Here is a 23,408-nt window from a genome sequence, read left to right as displayed (position 1 = left end):
CCATGTGTTCCCAAATCATTTTCACCTGTAGGATTGGTGTATGTTACATTGATTTCTGTCCAATACATTTATTGTCTATAAATGTAGATTTGTGAACCCACACTCACAGAGGCAGGTTGTCTTAGTCTTTAGCTTACCCCCTTCATCTTCACCAGCCCTCCTGTACCCAAAACTATGCCAAATGCATATGAAATCCATGCACAAACAGAGGACCCACTTCCAGGTGGATAGCTGCTTTTAATCCTTTCCCTTACAGAAATTCTGGAGTCCACATTCACACTCACTTATTCATAGCTTGTCTCTACCCAAACCCATTTAAAAATTAACAACAAGAATTCTTGATTATTCTGAAACCTGCCATCAAATTCAGTTAAGTTCTTTCTTCCCAAAAGAGTTCCCCGTACGCAGAGCACAGAATCTTGCGATTGGATGCTGACTGTCCCGGTTCCTATCTTCTCCGCTTCCCATGTTTCATTCACCACACCTTTTTACAGTGGTTTCTTTGAGCAGTTCTACCTGATCCTTTGGTGCCGCCACTTGATTCTTTTCTGGTTTATCTGGCTGTGCTTTCATCTTTAAATATCTTAATCTTGATTGTATATCCTTGGTTTAGGAGAGGTATAGCCAACAAAACAGAGCCTGGATACTCAAGTCAGACTCGGATCATCACGGAACCCTGGGAGCTTGGGGAGCATGACAGTTTGCTTTTTCTTACTAATACCCAACCCCTCCAGTCTGTTACAGGCTCAGAATTGTAGCCTGTGGAGGAAAATGAAGGTGCAGTGTCTTCTTCAGTGAAATCCAAGCCCTTTTCAGGGAGTGATCTGATTTACCCTTCAGGAAGTCGAGCGGTCTCTGAGGACCCTTTCAAGGGCCTTGCGTTTTCTCCAGAATCCAGTCCAAGTACTCGACCACATTGCTGTAAACACCTGGCCGCTCCCTTTGGCCGCAGCCTTCACCCCAGCTCGTGATGCCTACCAGGTGCCACACCTCGTTGTGCTTACAGGACAGGGGCCCCCCTGAATCCCCCTGTGACAAACAGAGAAAAGAAAAGGGCACGCAGATCAGTTCAGACTTCGCTTCTTAAATACCTTGCCCCGGGAATGATTTCACCTGAAATTCTGTCTTGGCCCTTTAATAAACTTCAAAGACGCAGATTACCTGTCCCGCACACCAATCTATGCACGTCAGATTCTAGGGTAAGGAAAAAACAAACCCACTGTGTTCCCTGCTCATTGGCAGAAGACTGTTTTTCAAAAAATACACCAAACAGAGGACTTCCCTGGTGGCCCAGTGATTAAGAATCCACCTGGCGATGCAGAGGTGGGGGCGGGGGTGGGTTCGATCCCTGGTCTGGGAACTAAGATCCCACATACTGTAAAGCCACTGAGCCCATGTGTCACATTACTGAGCCTGAGCAACTCGGGAGTAGTCCCCGGGCCCTGCAACTAGAGAAACCCCTGTGCAGCAGCAAAGACCCAATGCAGCCAAATATAAATAAATTAGTGAAAAAATTTAACTTAAAAATTAAAAAAAGTTTAATGCACTAAACATTCTAATTGGAGTTTATTCAATTGGCTGAAGACAGGGTTACCTTACAGGCGTCCTTCCCTCCTTCTCTGTAGCCTGCACAGACCATCTTGCTGGTTATTCTGTGCTCTCTGTAACCTGCCTGGCATTCTTCATTTGTCATCAAGGGTACCTTGGCTTTCTGGAGAGTATTCTGTATTTTGTCTAAAACAAAATTTTGGTTTATAAAAGGAATAACCGCATACATATAATATAAATTTAAATATAAGTACATATATTTAAAATAAAAATTGCACCTATTTTAAAAATCTAGAAGGAAAAACAATCAGGTTTAGTTCACAGACTTTTTGTAATTACAGCTTGTAGAGAAGATGTTATTCTCATTATTGTACCATTTTTTTCATGTTAATTTAGCTCAAAATTAATTATGGCTCTAACTGGAATTACTTCCCAGAGAAAATAATTGGATAACAGGGTAAGACATTTACTGAAAAGTGCTAGGTTTTGAATTAAACTTCATTAAAAGTAATGAGTCTTTAAAGAGATTGTCATATTTAAAATTCCCAAATAGGTGAGGTATCATCTTCCTTTGGGTGATTTTTGCCTTTCCATCTTTATGAATATACTTTCTGCAATTGAATAATGTTATTATTTTACTCTCATTTTAGCTGTGTGACTTGAGGTAGCAGAAAATGTTGTGATTAAACTGTGCTCTGTATCTTCCACTGTAGCAGACAGAGAAATGTGGTTTCTTACCTCTTAATTTTCTGTATCCCCATCCGGTCACCCAGCATTCAGTATACATCACATTTCTATCTCCTTTGGAAGGTAGGCATATGGGCCATTGAGAGTCTAAATTTTAAAAATCACAGTTTAGTTATCAGAAACAGAATACATCACATTTCCCAGGAAAACTCTCTTCCTTCACTTTCTATGATTAGGGTGTGTTCTCAGTTTATTATATTCGGGTTTTTTTTTTTTTTCCCCTCTTTGTCATACATTTTCATTCCTCATGTTCAGAGTTATCTATCACACATCAAGGAGGAGGGAACAAGAGACAGCCTCCTCCACTAACTGTCACTCTCATGAGGTCTGTGATGCTATAGAAACTGCTTCCTCATTCTGACTTGCCATCCTTTCTTCCTTAAAAAGGAGATATAAGCCATCTTTAACATTCCAATATATTATGAAGTCATGTCATTCTGTGAATCTGAAGAAAACTTGCCATTTTAACCCCTCCCCACAAAAAAATAGATTTAATCATCAGGACAGCATGTCAGTCTTTTATATGAATATATATATATTTTAATATGAACCATTTTAAAGCCTTTATTGAGTTTGTTACAATATTGCTTCTGTTGTCTATGCTCTAATTTATTTTGCCTGTGGGATGTGGCATGTGGGATCTTAACTCCCAGACCAAGGATCAAACCTGCACCCCCTGTATTGAAAGGCAAAATCTCAACCGCTGGGCCACCAGGGAAGATCCCAGCACTCAGTCTTAATGGACTGAAAGGGGAGCTTTGCAGCCCTTCTCCCTTTTTAATGACAGTAATACATGGAGGGACTGCCAGGTCAGGCCAGGAACCTGGGAGTGTGAAGCCCGGCATCACTGTAGACAACGTTCTGTTTAAAGTTTCCCATACCTGTATAATTCATTGCCGTTTCTAGTTTCAACAAGGCAATGTCATATCCACTTTCTGCCTTTTCATATTGATCATGAATTATTATTTCTTGAACCCCAAAGAAAGATGTATCCTCTTTTATTTCTGATTGATTCAAAATGCCGCTATAGACACGCAACACATTAGGTGACTTGACCCTAAGGAGTAAGCAAGAGAGGAAAAGAGAATTCCGTTAGCAAGTAATTCCCAACCTTTTGAGATACAGTGCTATTTAACTAATGATTCCTAGCCAGTGGGGGGCTTTTAGGTGGAAAGAAGTGATTTTCTGCTAAGATTTTTCAGTCACATAGTCCTCTTTTATGGAAGGTCCTGGGCTATCATTTACCTTATATTAAACACAAAAACATCAATGAATACTTTTTCCACCCTTCAACACACACACACACACACATTTCTGGGTTTTACTTTCAGTGCTGCCGTTGATTGGCTGTGACCCTGAGAAATTCACTCATACTTTCTGGCACCCCACTGTCCCATATGTTAAAGCTAAAAGAGACTATTGACCTCAAATCTTTGAGTTATGAGTAAGCTGCATAATGATAAAAATAAACCGACAAAACCACAAATCTGAGTCTAAAAACAACCCAGAAGATACTGCATTGCAAAGAGGAAATCTGGTCAACTAAAATTCCCTGGGATACACACAGTCTGTATGCTCTTGATGGAGCTTTTATATCTGGCCGGTAATGAAAATGACTGAAGTAGGGAATCCAATATGATGATGTATAATAAACACTTCTTTCTGTGTCTGGAAATAGAGTGAGGGGTGGGGAGAAAGGAAGGGAGAGAGAGAGAGAAGGAGGAGGAGGAGGAGGAGGAGACAGAGTCAGAGGGGAGAGGGAGAATAAGTGGGAAATTACATTCAGGAAGCGGGAAATTCTCTTTGAGTTTAGTCCTAAACCCAAAGCCCAGGACAGTGCACAGAAGGTGATATACTCAACAGGAGGTAAGCAGAAGTCCCCTGGGGATGTGTATACATTTAACCAGAAAAGTGGAATATTATGGAGTCAAACAGCCATGTTCCCGCACCTCTTCTGATGCTGGTATAGAATATGAACAGCTCTTCCTTTTTGCTTTTCCCCCACTAAAGACAGAAAATTAATTTAGCAAATAGGAAAACTGACATCTTTGAGATAAAATACTAGAGTAGATTTAATATTAATATATGCATGAGCATGGTGAACGAGTAAAACCAGCAATTGTACTGAACTCGTTGAAACAGTGAGCAGCTGTTAATATCCACTGGTTTCCGATGATGGCGCCTCCACACAGGTGTCTCTGGGTGGGTGATGTCACGTGCAGAGTTATCTGCCACGGCCACTCTCCGTGAACAGACTGGGTTCCTCCTACAATTCTGGTCTTGATTTTGGTTGTACACACTACGACAGAAGGATTGCAGTGAGTAGCTTCCTAAATCTTCATTTTCCATCAGTAGTTACATTCCTTCAGGCACACAGGGAAGAACACCCTGCCCTGGGTTCAATAATGTACAGTGACCTTCACTTGAAGATACTTTAGACTCAAGTTGGCAAAGCATAATATGAACATAAAACCTGAATGAGTGGGTCACCTTGTAATTGCACATTCCCAAATAATGCCCCAAATAATAGAGAAGGACAGGGCAGCCTGGCATGCTGTAGTCCATGGGGTCGCAAACAGTTGGACATGACCGAGCCATTGAACAACAACAATAAAATAATGTCTCATCTGGGACTTCGAGGCTTACCTTCCCTCAAATGACAACCGCAGCGGTTCTTTTAAAGCAATGGTTGTCAAGTGTGGCCCCCAGACGGACCTCCCAGGCATGACCTGGGAATTTGTGAGAGATGATCATTCATGGGCCCCACCTTAGACGTCGTGAATCAGAAACTCTAACAGTGGACCCTGACCACCTAAGTTTTGATCAGCCTCACTGACGTTTGAGAACTCTGGTTAGAGGTGAACACCTTGAACTCCATTTGCAGCCTTTGTCCAGTTCCTCCCACTGCCCTCCCACCCCAGCTGCCCTTTGGCCCGCTCGGTCACTCCAGCTCCACCCACACCCCAACCCAGCCTCTCTTCTGTTTGTGAACTGCTTCTGCCCTTTGGTCTTGTTGACAGATTGGGGTTTTATGCTCAACCCTTGATATTTCCGAGGACTTTGATTCAAACTCACCCCTCAGTTCTTTCTTGACTTGGAAAATTAATATGTCAGCAGTAACTAAAATACATTAAGAACATGTAAATAAAGACCTTGTTAAGATGAGTTCTAGATCTCGGTGTTCGTTTCTCAGTTCAAACAAAGTGCTGAAAATACCCATGCTTGGCCTTGCATTTTGAACTAATAGATGTTTCTTTGGATGGCAATTGCTCTGTGTCTTCAGAAAGTTAAGTTATAGTATAAACCAATGACAGTGAAAGGTATAAACATCTCAGTCAGATGTTCCCTTGCATATTAGCACATTTTTAATCTAATGCAGCAAAACCTAATCAACTCATTTCACTTCTATCAGAAGGTACATTAAAGACAAAAGATTTTAGTTTCCTTTATCTTATAGTTTCCGTTTAGCTGTCAGTCTACACCTGATATAATCTGCAACCTTTAGAGACCAGAGTCCATAGATTCATTAGAAAGGAACATAAGGAGGAACATTAGAAACATAAGAAGCATTAGAAAGGAAGGAGGGTAGAGAATGGATTCTGCAATTTAAGGTGTAAATGGTGGCTCCCCTTTTAAAATGATGTCACCATTGCTGACAATAAAATCGGCTGCATCCTTTCTATTGTTTGGTAGCACCAGCACAACAGAAAGATCATAAATACTCCTTTTTGTCTTAGGTAAATTTATTGCAAGAAAAACAGAGAAGGTATGAGATACAACTCAACTGACTGTCTTTGTAAAGAAGCTAGAACCATCCAGAGTCCCATCTGCTGCTGCTAAGTCGCTTCAGTCGTGTCCGACTCTGTGCGACCCCATAGATGGCAGCCCACCAGGCTCCCCCATCCCTGGGATTCTCCAGGCAAGAACGCTGGAGTGGGTTGCCATTTCCTTCTCCAATGCATGAAAGTGAAAAGTGAAAGTGAAGTCGCTCAGTCGTGTAGGACTCTAGCAACCCCATGGACTGCAGCCTACTAGGCTCCTCTGTCCATGGGATTTTCTAGGCAGAATTTCCCAGCTAGGAGGGTAATATTGGACACAATGTAACGTTGTGTGTTCTACAAAACAAGTTCTCAGAACCTCAGGATTTATTTCTTCATCTCTCAGTAGAGCCAGTATTTCTGACAGATTTTCATACTTTGAAATCTACTACAAAGCATAATTATCACTTCCATTTCACTCATTAAATCTCAGCTGCAACTTAATTTATATTGCATTGTAATATTGGGCAGTAAGCAATAAAAGTCTAGAAACATGCAGTGTATGTAAATCAATGAACACTAATGTCGTCGTAGGTTATTACGATAATTTAGGGAGGAATGCGTGTAGGGAGAATGTTCCTATTCTTTCCCTTACTGTTGTTTGGCTACAAACCATCTTTTGTTACTGGGCTCAGAAATTGGCCACTGGAATGGAAGTACTGCTGATATGGTATTATCATTTTTATATTATTATAGGTCGTGCTTAATATAGATAATCTTTTTATTTCCACTCTCTCATACTCATTGTTACAAGTTAATAAGGTTTTACTGTAACTTTTGCTAATATTCATAAATACTCCAAACACTCGCAGGAAATCTGAAGGCCCTGGAGAAGGAGTTACTGAATATTTCTTGTATATATAACATAATTTTCCCAACATAAGATGATTATTTGTATTTCAATTAAAGATCAAGTAACAACCAGTAGAAAGAAGATGACTAATTAAGATGCTGGTTGATATTTCTATTATAAAGGATAATAAGAAAGATCATTTGACCGTGATATCAACAAACAGACATAAAAATGTTGACTAAACCTGAGCCTCAGCAGGCAATACTAGTTATATAAATGTATCAAATTATAAAATGTTTAAGCAAAAAATGTTAGCTGCTCAGTGGTGTCTGACTCTTAGCAAACCCATGGACTATAGCCCACCAGGCTCCTCTGTCTATGGGATTCTCCAGGTGAGAATACTGGGGTGGGTTGCCATTCCCTTCTCCAGGGGATCTTCTTGACTCAGGGATTATAACATATATTTAATTAATGCCAGGCAATGCAGAGTTTAGTTAAAGCCCAATATTTACCTTTAAAACAGGTCAGCCTGATTGACAGCAGTGAAAATAACAGAAAATTGCAACTGCATTCATTGTTGTACTAATTTTCTCCCCTCTGTGGCTATTACTGATTCTCTTAGTCACGACATACTCAGTATAAAATAACTCCTTCAGGCTATTACTTTTCTCAAGTGACGTTAAACTCACCATTATCCATTTTACATAACCTTAACGTGTATCCAGAGATGCTTCCTGTCCCATGAAGTATTTTAGTTGGAGATCCATTTGCAGAAAGTTTTAAGTAGCATTTACCCCTGCAGGTTGGAAGCAAAATGGTATAAACATAACTCATCTCTCAACAAGCTGGGACAGGAGCGTCTATGGGACTTGACATATGTCTTACTTCCCTCCGTTGCACGATTCTTGAGATGGAGAATAGGTAAAGAACTGGCAGCGGATGCTGTTGGTACATGTTTTCTGGCAGGCTTCGTGGCTGTCCGCGTCTACGATGTCCAGTTCTTCTCCCAAGAAATCAGTGTTGCGATAGAATGAAGAATGGCAGAACACTGCACAGCAGAAGCACATATTGAGATGTGAAAGGCAAAACCCTCCCGCCCATTTGTTGACCTTGATCAGAAGAAAGGGCTTGCACTGATTACCTGGGACACTGTGCTGGCAGTGTTGTAGACTAAAACCAGAAAAAGCTCTGTTCTTTCTAAAGCGTGCGCTTGGCAATCCACTTGAAGATGTTTTAAGGAGACACAGATTTCTAAGAGTGAAAAAGAAACGTCAAGAGGCACCATGTAAACCATATCAAAGAAGAAGACATTTTCATAGCGCATATAGAAATCAGTTCCTGTTGGTATTTAATAGGGAAGGAGTTCCCATTTTGAAAGTACACTGAGTCAGACTGTAGGTTGCATAGGTTGCAGACAAATTTTCCAAACTGCCTCTAAATCTTCTGAGCTTGCTCTGTTCAACATCACTGTTCCTAGCACCTTCCTTTTTCATTTCCTTTCTCTCAACTTTCCTAGACTATCTCAACCATCCAGGAATGTTCATGCTGCCTAGAAATCTGCTGTAGGCTTACACAGAGATAAATGCAGGCTCCACACCCAGGTGGCATTTCTCTGGGAGGAAGTAACCTTTCCTAACTAGTACAAAATCACAATCCAGGGCAGTGATGTCCAACAGTTTTTTGCAATGACGTAAACACTCTGCATCTATGGTAGTCACTACAACAGCCACTGCTGCTGCTGCTAAGTCGCTTCAGTCGTGTCCGACTCTGTGTGACCCCATAGATGGCAGCCCACCAGGCTCCCCCGTCTCTGGGATTCTCCAGGCGAGAACACTGGAGTGGGTTGCCATTTCCTTCTCCTAGCCAGCCATTTCATGAGTTCTTGAAATGCGGCTAATACAGCTGAGGAAATGAAGATTTAGTTTTATTTAATATTCATTAATTCAAATTTAAGAGGCCAAGCCTTGGCTTGTAGCACCCAGGTTCTTCTCTCACCCTGTAATGATGATCAAATACTTCCTCTTATAGGTATTGACTGGGAATTTTACAAATGGAATATGAAAGAAAGAGAACCGTGATTAAGACAAAATAACACCTTACAAAGGCATCTAAGTTCTGAAATTTTTAGTGCCTTAAGGTTCAGTCTTTGCCCTCCTTCTCTCTGTTCAATTTTTTGATGATCTCATCAGTTTCAGCAGCATTAATTACCAGCTGGGGATACCTAATCACTGCCTTAAATCTCTCTTTTTAACTGCCAATTCGATATTTCTTTCTCATTGACTACCAGACACCTCTTCCCTCTTGAAATCAACTCTATACGAAATCCTCCCTCATTTCTTCATTGGTGTTTCCAACCTTGCAACTTTCTTGAGCCAAAAAATTTTGCAGCCATCACTGACTTTTTCCTTCATGCTGGTATTCAATCCATCAGCAAATCTTACTGGCTCTACATTAACAATATATCCCAATCTGATCACTTCTGTTTTACTTCCACTCTGGCCCAAGTAGTACAGGGTTTTTAATCTATCAAGCATACTTATCGCATCCCCATGTTTAGAACCATATTGAGAAAATGAAAGTAACATATTCTCATGTGACTAGTAGCTAGTATTGATACTTCTGTAGTTATATCCTCCCCCGATAAAAAAAAAAAAAAAAAACCAGTCTTGCTTGATGGACAGGAGCTCAAGGGCTTATTTTGGCTGAATTCCTCTGGGGGACACTTCCCCCAGGAATGAACAGCCGTGTCGAGCAAATGCCAAGGACTCTTAAGGATTCAGATTCAGATAATACCTACAACCTAGATTTTTAAGCAAACAGTCTTAAGACGATTTCTCCTTTTTTTTAGTGAATTTTGTTAATGGGGACAACAAACATCCTTTTGATGATCATAGCAATTTCCTGTGCTTTTATTACAGTTTCCTGTGTTAATATGCATCAGTAGGGAAATGGCCTAAATTCTCAAAGCGTCCTCCACCATTATCCCCAATTCTTTTGATGAAGGCCACTGTTTCTCCCCCTCTCCATTTTGAATTTGACAGGTCACTGCTATTTCCAGCTCTTTGTACTCCTGGATCAATGATCTTAAACCAGGCATTGGGCTACGATACCTCTCAGTGACTATCGTTATTTTCTTCCTTCTATTCGGAACTAGCAACTCTCTCGTTGTCATTGTTCAGTCACTAAGTTGTGTCCGACTCTTTGGGACCCCCATGGACTGCAGCACACCAGGCTTCCCTGTCCTTCACTATCTCCTGGAATTTGTTCAAGTTCATGCCCATTGAGTCACTGATAGTATCTAATCATCTCATCCTCTGTTGCTCTCCTTTTGCTGAAGGCAAAGACCTCCCTAACCTAAAGAAAAACAAAAGTCCTGCGGTCAGTAAGTGGGAAATGGAAAGAGAGGAGCTAGGGTTCTTCCTTGCAGTTTTTATCTATTCTAGAGAGACATTTAGATAAAATTTGTAGTTGCTCAGAATTTTCAAGAGTGGGTTTTGATCAACTGTTTTAAAAGATAACACATGACCCTTAATCTTAACTCTTTACCTTTCAGATGCTGTTGGCCATTCTTCAGACAAGAAGGTAAAAAACAGACAACTGGGATGGTGAGTACAGATGCTGCGACAGACAAAGGGATCTGGGGCCATGACAGTGTCAATGGTGATGTCCACAAACGCCGTTCTGGGGAAAATGTCCCTAATACAAGCTGCACAGCAGAAGACATCATATTCAGAGGGTCAGTTCATTGGTAGCGTCGGTAAAAGTAAAACCCCACTCACGGTACTTGTAAATTCCGTATAAAAATTGGTTGGGCGATGAGGGAGGGATGAACAGGCAGAGCACAGAGAAATTTTAAGGCAGTGAAAATATTCTGAATGGTACTCTGATGATGGAAACATGCCTCTATGTACTTGTTCAGACCCATACAATGTATGACTCCAAGAGTGGCTCGTAATGTCAACTGTGAACTTCGGGTGATTATGATGTGATTATGATGTTGGCTCATCAGTTGTAACAAATGCACCATCTGGTGAGGGATGCTGGTAATAGGGGAGGCTGACTACATGTCTGGGCAGGAGGTAAAGGGAAATCTTTATCCTTTGCTCTCAATTTTGCTGCGAACCTAAAACAGCTCTAAAGAAACAAGGTCTTACTAGTAACTTTAGAAGATTTGTTTATCCCAAGATCTTTTACACTTTTAAAATTAGGATAACTGAAGTGATTGCTGTAAGCTTTAAATTCCAATATAAACTTTAGTCATACAGACCATTATGGATTTTTTCTCATGAGGAAAATAAAAGGTCAATGGGTCCATTTCATTAGTGAGCACAAATTGGTATCCTAAGTGAGGCCCATTGTACATATCATTAGCACTGAATGGCTAAACTACCTCATTAAGAAAATAATAGTTACCCAGGTTAGAAAAGCCACAGGACTTCAAAGAAAATCCAGATACCACTTCGTGGAGCTTCGTTATGCTGGTTGGTGTCCCTGTTTGGGTGTTCTTCAACAGGCAAGTGTTACTAAATGAAGACCAAAATGGAAAATTATTTTATCCCTCCAAACGCAAGTAAGGAAAAATATAAGATGATAAAAAATTCACATTTAGAGATGGCCTGGGCATGGAAGCTAAAGAATTGCTCTGAAAACTTTGATCTGAGAGACTAGACAGCTGCTCTTGAGTCCCATCTCTGCTGGGAGTTGGTGGTTCTGTGAACTTTGTCAGTTTTATTTTTTCATCAGTAAAATGATAGCTTTAGATGGGTAGTAACATGAAGAGTGGAGACGTAGGAATTAAAGACTTCTCAAGCTCGTCTCAATTTTACCATTTTAACTTTTCAAATAATACCTAGCAACTCCTGAGGTCCTGGCTTGCTGTTCATTTTGCATTGAATCTTACACATAAAATATGTAGAAAGGTGGATTTGAGCTGAGCTAAAGATAAACCACAAAACCTTAATTATTGATTTGAGAACTTCATCTTGTGTTATTCATTGCTTTTCTTCAAGTAAATCTTTGACACTTTATTTCCGCTCATCTCCTTTTTGTGAATGTGTAGACCAGAATGTTAAAATCCAAATACTAGTCATTTTGAGTTCTTCTTTTATCGTTGGATTTCAGATAAGTATAGCACGTGTATGTGCTAAGTCGCTTTGGTCATGTCCGACTCTCTGTGAACCCATGGACTGTAGCCTGCCAGGCTCCTCTGTCCATGGAATCTCCCAGGAAAGAATACTGGAAAGGTTTGCCCCTTCCTTCTTCAGGGGCTCTTCCCAGCCCAGGGACTGAACTCACACCTCCCATGGCTCCTGCATTGCAGGCAGATTCTTTACCCCTGAATCACCAGGGAAGCTCCAGATAATTGCAGCTCCCTATACAAATCCAAAATATCTCAAATATTTCTAAATTTAAAAGTTAACAATATTTTCCCTAAAAATATTTAAGAGAAAAGAAGTTAATAAATTGCAAATCAGATCCTTTTATATTTTTACAGAATATATTTACCCCCTGGAATATTTCAAAATCTAGTAGCGGGACAAGTTTTAAAGTATTTCACACAGGTTTCCGTTACTTTGTCTCAGGTGGGGAACTGTTATTTGGGAGGATATCTGAGTAGGTTTTTCTTTTTGATTCTACAAGTTCAGGCTGTAGCATCCTTTAGGCTGAGAAGGGGACTGACTGACCATTACAACTGTTTTAAAATTGCCAATTAAGAAATGTAGCACTCTATAAATTAGCAGCAGACACCGGTTCAGTCCCTGGGTCAGGAAGATCCCCTGGAGAAGGAAATGGCAACCCACTCCAGTATTCTTGCCTGGGAAATCCCATGGACAGAGGAGCCTCGCAGACTATAGTCCATGGGGTCACAAAAGAGTTGGACATAACTTAAGAGCCTAAACAGCAACAACAATAAATTAGCTAGGAGGTGGATTTAACATTTTTGATAAGTGTCACTGAAAGACAGATTCTGTATTATAAAAGGAAGTGCATCCACGTTGGACTTTAAATACATTTTTCACCAAAAAATCTATAGTATTAGTATTTTTAGAATTGTCTTGCATGGGTTGAAAATAAAATTTGACATCAAGTTGATAGGGAAAAAAAGAATTCCGTTTTGTTTTCCATCAGCCCACAGCTCGCTCACCGATCCTTTATGCTTGGAAAGCGCCTTGTGGCGAATGTAAAAAAATGGCAATGCGTGTCGTCTGTACACCTCTGTTGGCATTCCCGAGCGCTCTGGGCAAGGGAGCTGTTATAGTTCATCCCCTTCATGTTTAGGTCCACATACACGTCTTTGCTGCAAGCTGGAAGTGAAATCAGAATATATGGTTATTTTCCAGTCTCTGGGGTCAAGTCTGATAATTCAATCTCAGCCACTGTTCCTCCAGACTTACTCTTTCACTGACTTTTTCTCAGAAATCCTCTAGTTCTGTTTTAATCTGCTTAATTCCTACTCTTCCATGGAAACAGTAAGAGGATGCCAGTGTCCTTACACTGCAGCAACATGAGACTTGTACATTTCTGCTTCAGCTTTATGAACTGGCCTCTCGTCTCCTTCACTCCACTAATGGACTGATTCACTCATTAACCTATACCAGTATCTATTTCACTATTAAGGCAAGTGTCATCTCAACCTTTAGAGCTGCTTTCCTTGATTTGAATTAATATATTTAATAAGGACTTTCATATAAAACTTTAAGCTGGAAAGGAGAGGGGGGAAAAATGAATGATGACCTGATGTAGTTGGATGTGTCCGATGAGATAAATATTAATGGACTGTAATACGGTGGGGCTTCCCAGGTGGCATTAGTGGTAAAGAATCTACCTGCCAAGGCAGGAGACAGGGGTTCTATCCCTGGGTCGGAAAAATCATGTGGAGGAGGAAATGGCACCCTCCTCCAATATTCTTGCCTGGAAAATTCCATGGACAGAGGAGCGTGGCGGGCTATGTCCATGGGGCCACAAAATGTCAGACGCAACTGAGTGGTTAAGCACAAGCACAACATATGGAGTGGTGGGGGGAGACACGCGTGTGTGCTAGTGTTTACTCTATGTGACGAGTACTTCACTGAGAGGGTTTGTTTCCATATTGCAGGATTTTATTTTATATCCAGAAAACCATAGCTGGTGTAACTACATGTATACATCACAGTAACTAATGAATATCAATTCTAGCAAGACGTCTTACCACTTATGTGGTGCAAGCATTGCTTGGAAGAATATCCAGAAATTGCTCCTGTCATATTCACCATTGGCAGTGTTTCTGTAACACTGTCTTTCAGGATGCAAGTATACCTGTTTTTTTTAAAGAAATACCATTACTGGGTAAAAATGTATATTTTAAAATAACGGATCTTAAAAGTCAGCCCACAGAGAGTCAAAGAGAAGGAAACAAGTTCCTCTATCTCATGCCAAAACAAATATTTTCTTAAGAGACTGTGAATTTGGTTTTCATTCCAACATCCTGACATTGAAAAGAGGACATAAAATGTTCCTTCCAAACACAAAATAGGAGTGGGTGAACTGTGGACTTTTGGTTAAATGCAGCTCTCTGCCTGTTTTAGTATATAGTTCATGAGCTGAGAATGGTTTCTACAGTTTTCAATGATTATATTTTGAATCATTATATAAGTAGTTATATAATATCTTTGATTTTGCTATTGGATCCACAAAGCCTAAGATATTTACTTTCTGCCTATTAAGAAAAACTTTGCCAACCTCAGAGGTAAATTCTAGAATACTAAATTTTTTAAGTTCAGGGAACTATGTAAATACTCTGAATGCAGCAATAGTGCATAAAGATGTTGATGATGTCATTCTGCAGTAAAGCTTTATTATTAAATGTTAAACTCAATATGAAAACAAAAATGGTAAGTGGAATGTCCCAAGATTTTTAAGAATATGACTATAGAGACAAAACCACCAAATGTAATTTGTGAACCTTGATAAGATTCTGGTTAATTGCTGTAAATTACATTGGAAGGACAACTGAGATGATATAAAGGGATTCTTGTTAATTTTTAATGTCTTTTGTGTGCGATAACGTATGCTGAAATATTTAAGGGTGAAATATTACGATGGCTTCAAATTATTTCACATGGTTCGACATCTACACATACATAATAGAGAAGACAAAAATGGCAAAAAGTCTTGTGATGATATGAAATCATTGTACTATTCTTTCAAAATAGCTTTACAAACAATGAAATTTTTTTTGAATAACATCATTGAGGGAAATGTTCTAATTTGAATAATATAAAATATAAATAATCAATTGAAAGGCAAAGAACAAAATGAGGAACTGGCTTTAAAGTAGAAAAAAATCAGACAGAGAGTATCACTAATATTGAGACCACCAGAGAAGTTGGAAAGTCCACACTGAGGGGCACATCTGTTCCTCCTGAACTGCCTAAATGCTGCTCTTTCTTCTGTAAATATTTAATATTTCAGTTGAAGGAAGATACATCTTCCAATGTTAACATTAAGTTTTATAAAATGGTAGATGACAGTTCATTGCTGGTAACTGTCTGTCATATACAATCTATTTCCTCTACATAGAAAAGCGAACATTTACCACTTGGTAGGATCTTCTGATGATGATTCAGTCATAAAAGTGAAGAGCAAGCACCTTGGGTGGTGGGTGCAGATGATTTGGCAGTGCTTGGCATTTGGCGCGAAAGCCACAGTGATGTCTCCTCCTTTAAAGCAGGCATCTTGGAACAGCGTGGTCACACACTCTAGGTTGTAATACATGACGCATGTGATTTTGGATTTCATGGGGCACATGTCCAATCAGGTAATAATCTCACAAAAGCAAGTGAAATAGGTCTACTTAACGGGAAATGTGCCAGAACTTAGAAACCAGGTCCATCAACACTTTTAGTTTATTGGATGAGCAGCCATAGATAGAAAAGAAAATTATAAAACGGCATGTATGTCTCAATAGAACGGCGCTTCTGAGTGATTGGAGATGTGGGTGCTTTGCGAGTAATTGATTTGTTTCTCAGATCTTTGCTGGCAAAAATGCCTTCTAGGACCCCATCCAGGTCTAGAATGGTCTCTGCTTTTCCTTTCCCCATCGCTTCTCTATGTCTAAACACCATGCTTGTGTGAAACAAAGGCTCCGTGTAGCCTTTGGGTAGCCACCCAACTTTGGGTACCTACTGCTTTGGGTAGCGTTTGATGACCCTTGATGGGCTAAGGTATCATATCACTTCAGTCTTTTAAATGGACCAGTTCAATTGACCTACAACACTATGGTAGTTCCTGTTGCACAACACAGTGATTGGATATTTCTGTACATTTCAGTTTATCATCATGACAAATCTAGTTACCATCGGTCACCATACAAAGATAGTACATAATTATTGACTATGTTCCCCACACTGTACAGTCTATTACTATGAATCATTTATTTTGCAGCTGGAAGTCTGGACGTCTTAATCACCCTCACCTATTTCTCTCTTCACCTTACCACCTCCTCTCTGGCAAACACCTGTTGGTTCTGTGTTTCTATGACTCTATTTCTGTTTCATTATGTTCGTTCATTTGTTTTGTTTTTAGGAATTAACATAGCATCCTGCATCAATTATATTTTTAAAGTAAACATTTTTTTAAAAGAGATCAGATTTGTGTATACCAGAGACAGTCACTGGAGGAAAAGGGTATTGGATATGGATAGTCAAAAGGGGGATTTCCTGGCAGTCCAGTGGTTAAGACTTTGTGCTCCAAATGCAGAGGGCATGGGTTCGATTCCTGACTGGGGAGCTAAGACCCTGCATGCCGCATGGCATGGCCAAAAAAAAAAAAAAAGTCAAAAGGTACAAACTTCAAGTTATAAGATAAATAAGTACCAGAAATGTAATGTACAACATGATAAATGTAATTAACACTGCTGTACGTTATATATATATATATCAGAGAAGGCAATGGCACCCCACTCCAGTGTTCTTGCCTGGAGAATCCCAGGGACGGGGGAGTCTGGTGGGCTGCCGTCTATGGGGTCGCACAGAGTCGGACACGACTGAAGTGACTTAGCAGTAGCAGTACATTATATGTGAAAGTTAGGAGAGTAAATCCTACAAGATAGCATCATAAGGAACACATTTTTTTCTGTTTCTTTAATGTATCTATATGAGATGATGGCCATATTGTGGCCGTCATTTCATGATGTATGTAAGTAAAATCATTGTGGTGTAGACCTTAAACATATACAGTGTGGTACATCAATTATATTTTAATAAAACAAAGCCGAACAAATAGGTCATTTTAGTAACAAAAACTTTAGACTCTTAGAAAAATTATGGAAGACCCTTCCACTGAAACCATAAATAAGTTAAAAATACAAACATGTATACCTGTGGTGGATTCATTTTGATATTTGGCAAAACTAATACAATTATGTAAAGTTTAAAAAAAAAAAAATCAACATTCAGAAAATGAAAAAAAAAACAAACAAAACTAAATTACATAAAATTGAAATTTTCTTCTATTTCTAGAAAGAAACATCTAATATTCCAGATTGTGGATTTTTAGGTCATTACTATTTTAATCACTGAATAAATGTATTGGAGTTTTTAATCTTGGCATATTTTCCTTGACAAATACTAAGATATAACCCTTGGTCTTATTAAATATATAAATATGTATAACAAAAATTAAAATATTTGGGCAGAACAAAATATAACTCAAACTTATTGTAGCAACAAAAAAATAAGTAAAACTAAAAATTAGTAATTTTATCTCAGTAATAATCAACATGCCAGTAAGTATGTGGAAAAGTATATAGGTAAAAAAACAGTAGAAATTATCACTAGAGGCTTAGAGGATTATGTAGTCCATGGACTTAAATGGGGAGAAATTTCAACTTTATTTTCACTAACTTCTAACTAAAATATGGCTTATCTTTCTATGACTAATGTAAGAGCAAAATGCATTAGTGTCCACAGGACCTGTGCCTTTGTCATAATAAAAATAGCAGATTTGAAAACACTACAGTTTCAGATATCTCAAAATATCATTATCACTCATTACTAGTTTGATGGTAATTACCATGCAGGTTTAGACCCACGACTAGACCTTCTTAAATAAAATATTAATAAGACAATGTGTGATTTTCCCTTTTGGGTTTATGCCCTCCTGTTTTCTAATCCATAAGTCAGGGAACCAAGCTATTTCCAGTCCACACTAAAGATAAAATTCTACTTACCACCAGCAACGGAGGCAAATAAAGCGAAATGTACCATTTGATATAATAAAGTCATCCTACAAAAAATGAAAAATGTGCATATGTTTAGAACATAAGACATGAATTTATAATTAATTTACTGATGTCAGAGTTTACAAGAAATTTGGAGGGAGAGGAGTAAATAATTCGATAGTAGTCGCAGAGCTCTTTATCATAATGGTGAATTTTATCTTCCCTCCAATCCTAGAATGTTCCTCAACATGGTTGGTTGTGCAGTGGTCAGCACGTTCACGGTTGAGAGGAACCAAGGACTTAGAGAGAAGGGTCGTCCCCTTTCCTTCCTTCCCTCCCTCTCTTTTGCCTCCAGCTCACTATTAATCAGACATTTCTCATGATCATCTGACCCTCTCTCCATCTCCATTTTTCCATATTTATCTTCTCTTCCAATTCATTTCCTTTCTTTCCATTGTTGAAGTTTCTTTTCTAAATCTATCAAAGAAGCTATAACTGATTTTCTACTTCTAAAATTTTCTATTTTTAAAATGAGGTTGCAAATATATTCCTAGATTGTCTTGGTCTTCTACACACATACTTATCTTCACAGAGCCCTGAATTGACATCTCTATGGAAAACTTTAGACAGTTTTCCTGTCTCAAGGGAAATCTATGAGACAGATTGTCTTCTGATGTGTTCATATTACTCTTGAATATCTTTTCAATTTCTAAAATACTTGCTACTGAGTAAAAACTATTACTCTTCTTCCATTCTGCAATCTCCTCCCACATTGCTTATGGATATTAACTAAGAACTTCCAAAATATTAAATCAGACACATTTTATTCTCTATTGTAAAAAATTTTTAACTCCACAGAAAAAGGCACATCAGGGAAGAATTGTTTGAGAGACATCTTAAATAATAATTTTTGAAATCATACCTGAAAAACCTTGTTTGTTGCAATTCTTAATAAGAGTGTTTTTTGTCTTCCAAAATGGCCATCCTCTTCTAAAGGAGTTTTTGCAGGTACTGTTCACTTAACTTTAATATTTACTTTTACTGATTCCCAGTGTGATGTAACATCGTTTCCTTGTGCAGAATGCCTGTGAAAGTACTTAAAATCTTTGCATATCAAACATGTACTCTGGTAGAGGTGCTTGCTTTTTCAATACACTGATTTTTTTTTTCTCTCTCGTTTTACTGTGTATTCAAACAAGTGACCAGAGAGAAGCTTGCTTGCCTGGAAAATCCCATGGACAGAGGAGCCTGGTAGACTACAGTCCATGTGGTTGCAAACACTCAGACACGACTGAGCAACTTCACTTTCACTTCTTCACTTCTTAACCATTGGGCAAACTCAAAATGAGGATGCCCTCTGGCCAAAGCTGCCCTTAACCACATTTTCAAATAGCAACTGTTAATCATTAATTCCAGGCTAACTGGAGTCTCACCATCTGAAAAGAAAACAAGGGAGGTCTGATGGACTAACTGATGTTTGGAACAGTAGAGAATTGAAACTCAGCTGTTCCAGGGTTGTGGAGCAGGTGGGGCCAATTGTAGATCCCTGCTCTTCTGCAAGCCCATTTCCCATTAGACAGTGTTACCTCCTCGGAGACCTGGAAAGAGAGGATTAGTTGTAATGAGCACTAGTAGCTCAGTGGTAAAGCATCTGGCTGCAATGCAGGAGACCCAGGAGGTGTGGGTTCAGTCCCTGGGTTGGGAAGATCCCCTGGAGGAACAAATGCAACCCACTCCACTGTTCTTGCCTGGGGTATCCCATGGTCAGAGGAGCCTGGGGGGCTACAGTCCATGGGGTCTACAAAGAGTAGGACTCAACTGACTGACTAACACTTTCACTTTAGGGAACTAGATCCCATGCGGCCAAAAATAAATAAATAAAAATAAAAGTACATTTCAGCTACACAAAAAGCATATGTCTATAATGCACTGTTCTTTATACAGTTCAAACATAGAATAACGAATTTATGCCAGGAAAGCTTTTTGTGGAAAACTGATACATGAAATTATGTAAGGTCCTTATTTCCCTGTACTGTTAACTTCATGAAACCCCATCTCTTTCCTAAAGCCTTAGTACAAAGATTATAATGATAAGCCTCCAACTCTATTGAGAGAAACAGAAAGACTCTGACAAGCGATATACATCATTGGGAAACCAAATAATATTTTCCTAAATTTGATCTCGCTAAATTAGTGAAATTTCTAAAGCCTTCGAAATAATATAAGGATTCCGAAATATTCTTGTCTATTCAAATGAAAATAGAGTAAGAGTCTTACCTGTGTAGGAACTCTTCCATATTAAACAGAGCTTCTTTTCAAATTGACACCAAGTATTCTAAGAATTCTCTTCGACTAATGTTTTGCAGATTAGAATTCTAATGTTAAATACTTTTCTCTTAAAGCTTTCTCCCCCCACCCCCACCCCCCGCAGTGAAGTAGAATGCTTTTGAAGCTTAATGAAAATAGGGAATTACTGGACAAAATCTCAGGAAAAATCCAGAACTTGGTCTATAGAGACCCAAGAATAAGTTAGAAGCTGGGATCCTTGGTGGCCTAAAATTCTCTGTCTGGGACAGGAAAAAGCGCACAGCTGCACTTTCTCAGTCACAGCCAACATCAGCTTTCTCTTGGAGTTCCTTTCTTATCAAGACTTGCTTTGAAGAAAAGCACAGACTCCCACGTCCTGAAACCTCTTCCTTGCTGTCCCTGAAATATCCCCTTTTCATTCTCTTTTAATACTGACCTTTCAACCCTGGCATTACTAATATTTGTAATATTAGTAATTTACTAATTACTAATAATTAGATAATTATTTGTTCTGAGGGGCTGTTCTGTTCATAGTAGGATGTTTAGCAACATCTCTGGCTTCTACCCACTAGTACCTGCGTCATCCAGGTGTGGCAATCCAATGTCTCTAGATATTGCCAAAAGTCCCCTGGCCAGGAATGTGTCCAGTTGAGAACCACTGCTTTAGATGATAATGAAAATTGCGAATGACTGCTATACATGCTCCTGTCATTTTTTATCTTCCTCATAAGACAACATGACATGGACCTAGGATACATCAGTTCAGTCGCTCAGTCATGTCTGACCCTTTGCAACCCCATGGACTGCAGCACGCCAGGCCTCCCTATCCATCACCAACTCCTGGAGACCTCCCAAACCTATGTCCATTGTGTCGGTGATGCCATCCAACCATCTCATCCTGTATCGTCCCCTTCTCCTCCTGCCCTCAATCTTTCCCAGCATCAGGGTCTTTTCAATTGGTCAGGTGTCTGTATCAGGTGGCCAAAGTATTGGAGTTTCAGCTTCAACATCAGTCTTTCCAATGAACACCCAGGACTGATCTCCTTTAGGGTGGACTGGTTGGATCTGCTTGCTGTCCAAGGGACTCTCAAGAGTCTTCTCCAACACCACAGTTCAAAAGCATCATGACTACTGGAATGACTACTGGAAAAACCATAGCCTGGACCTTTGTTGGCAAAGTAATGTCTCTACTTTTTAATATGCTGTCTACGTTGCTCATAACTTTCACCTGGGATATGAATATCAAGTCGTATTCCTGACTCTGTCCTTGCGGGTGACCTTGAACTAATCTCTTTACCTCTTTGAGCCACCATTGCTTCATCTTGAGCCTAAAGACGTACTCATTCATTAGACGTGAATGCCCATTCATAATCTATGAGATGTGAATGAAAGTGGCTCCCACTTTAATAAATTTTAAGTATACCTTAGATGTTTCCCACACCTCAGTGAGGAATGAGACAGATGCGGGAGCCCTTGGCTAACCTCGTATCACATGTATACATGTGCTCGGCTTTCTGCAGCTTGCTATGCTGGTGGCACAGTGCTGACTTTCAGGCTCGGTGCTGCCCCACGCCTCTCTGTCCATTCGCCCTCATGAAAGTGAAGTCATGCCAGCCTCTGGCCCTCTTAGCCTCTTACACACATCTGTTTGTTGACGCTCTTACTGGGTGAAGTGCTCTTTCTGTTTCCCCTTGTATTGAACACATGATGGGTAATAAAGAGACCAGTCCAGCACCACTGGTTCTAGTTGGCAACTTTAAAATGATTAGCATATCCCAGAGGAGCTTCACATTTAAAGCTGTCCTCTTTTGCCCAAAGGAGGTCATTCCCTGACCAGCAAGAGCCCAAGCATAAAAAATAAAAATAAAAAAAGCCCAAGTATTACACTGCAAGCCCTTCAAGTCCTATTCAAACATCCTTTAGGACACTAGTAGCGAAGATAAAAGATTTTCACTGCAAACCAGTTTTTTTCTTTTTAAATATAAAACAACACCCACAGTATCTGTGTTGCACACTAAAGTAAAAGTTGAAGTTGTGGGGTTTTGTTTTTTTTTAATCATTTCAGGGAATCCAGCCGGATATTACAAAATCTGGGGAATTTATTTGTGGAGTAAGCCCTTAGCTCTTCAGTTTCTTACTGTGTGGTTAATGAATGACTCAGACCTTGTGGTTTTCTTTCAGTCAGTCCCCTCCATCTTTAGTTCTTTCTACCTACCCAGTATTTTGTGAATGGTCAAATTCTGTGTCAATGTCAAGTCAGTTCAGTGGCATGGAATATAACTACCTGATATCAGTTGTGGTGGTTGGTCACTGACAAGTTTGGAATTTGTGTTACATAAGAATTAATATCATTCATTCCAGGACTGTTTCCTACCACCAGGAATTTACTTATTACTGCCTCTGGGTTACTACTGCAGAACCCAGGATCCACTGTGTGTGCCAAGTCAATCGTGTCCAACTCTTTGCAACCCTATGGACTGCTCCTCTGTCCATGGGATTCTCCAGGCAAGAATACTGCAGGGGGTTTCCAAGCGCTCCTCCAGGGGATCTTCCCAACCCATGGATCAAACCTGTGTCTCCTATGTCTCCTGCATTGGCAGGCACATTCTTCACTACTAGCGCCACCTGGGAAGCCCACTGAACCCCCAGCAAATCAGACCCCTGCCTTCCACGAAGGCTACGTGAGGATCTTACGGCAGAAGTTGCACCCAGACAGTTGCAGCCCCGCAGGTCTCCCCTGCACGGCCAGCCTGGAGCCCTGTGGCAACGCCCAGGGAACCAAGGTAAGAGGCCGACATGGAAAGCTGCGCTGCTAATCTTCCAGGTTCAGATAACCCATCTCTTCCTTGCAAAAGTGCACATTTCACAGGTTCCATTCCACTTGGCAGAACAAAATCCAAGATCAATGGCTCTTCACCCCAAGTGAGGCAGGCAGTAGTAGGTATGAATGACTGTGCAGGTGAGGCTGAGAGAAGAATTTATCATCCCTGGGATA

General features: G+C 39.8%; 1 protein-coding gene across 2 annotated transcripts; it reads right to left on the bottom strand.

Moving 5' to 3' along the window:
• Nucleotides 1-217: 217 nt before the first annotated feature.
• On the bottom strand, nt 218-20,844 carry F11 (coagulation factor XI). Of its 2 annotated transcripts, none has more exons than XM_070781737.1 (16): nt 20,384-20,844; nt 19,029-19,704; nt 18,116-18,171; nt 15,536-15,644; nt 14,096-14,202; nt 13,052-13,211; nt 11,320-11,429; nt 10,453-10,612; nt 8,048-8,157; nt 7,792-7,954; nt 7,596-7,702; nt 4,426-4,594; nt 3,177-3,352; nt 2,287-2,382; nt 1,595-1,734; nt 218-1,029 (listed from the first exon to the last, which is right to left on the bottom strand). In XM_070781737.1, the coding sequence occupies exons 3-16, from the start codon at nt 18,168-18,170 to the stop codon at nt 868-870; spliced, it is 1,824 nt and encodes a 607-aa protein (XP_070637838.1). In that variant the 5' UTR covers nt 18,171; nt 19,029-19,704; nt 20,384-20,844; the 3' UTR covers nt 218-867. The 2 variants fall into 2 exon arrangements, with proteins under 2 accessions (XP_070637838.1, XP_019809150.2); XM_019953591.2 differs by having other exon boundaries at nt 15,482-15,644; nt 20,384-20,841.
• Nucleotides 20,845-23,408: the final 2,564 nt, after the last annotated feature.

The sequence above is a fragment of the Bos indicus genome, chromosome 27 (assembly GCF_029378745.1).
Source record: "Bos indicus isolate NIAB-ARS_2022 breed Sahiwal x Tharparkar chromosome 27, NIAB-ARS_B.indTharparkar_mat_pri_1.0, whole genome shotgun sequence".
Taxonomy (NCBI): domain Eukaryota; kingdom Metazoa; phylum Chordata; class Mammalia; order Artiodactyla; family Bovidae; genus Bos; species Bos indicus.
This window is presented reverse-complemented; position numbering and strand designations above follow the sequence as displayed.

Excerpts from the sequence above, each read along its gene's own strand:
- F11 (XM_019953591.2), bottom strand. The coding sequence starts at position 18,170 with ATGACTTTATTATATCAAATGGTACATTTCGCTTTATTTGCCTCCGTT. Across the intron at positions 13,212-14,095 it reads ATGCTTGCACCACATAAGTG|CTTGCAGCAAAGACGTGTAT; the intron begins GTAAGACGTCTT and ends TTTCACTTCCAG. Across the intron at positions 7,703-7,791 it reads GAATCGTGCAACGGAGGGAA|GGGTAAATGCTACTTAAAAC; the intron begins GTAAGACATATG and ends TCCAACCTGCAG.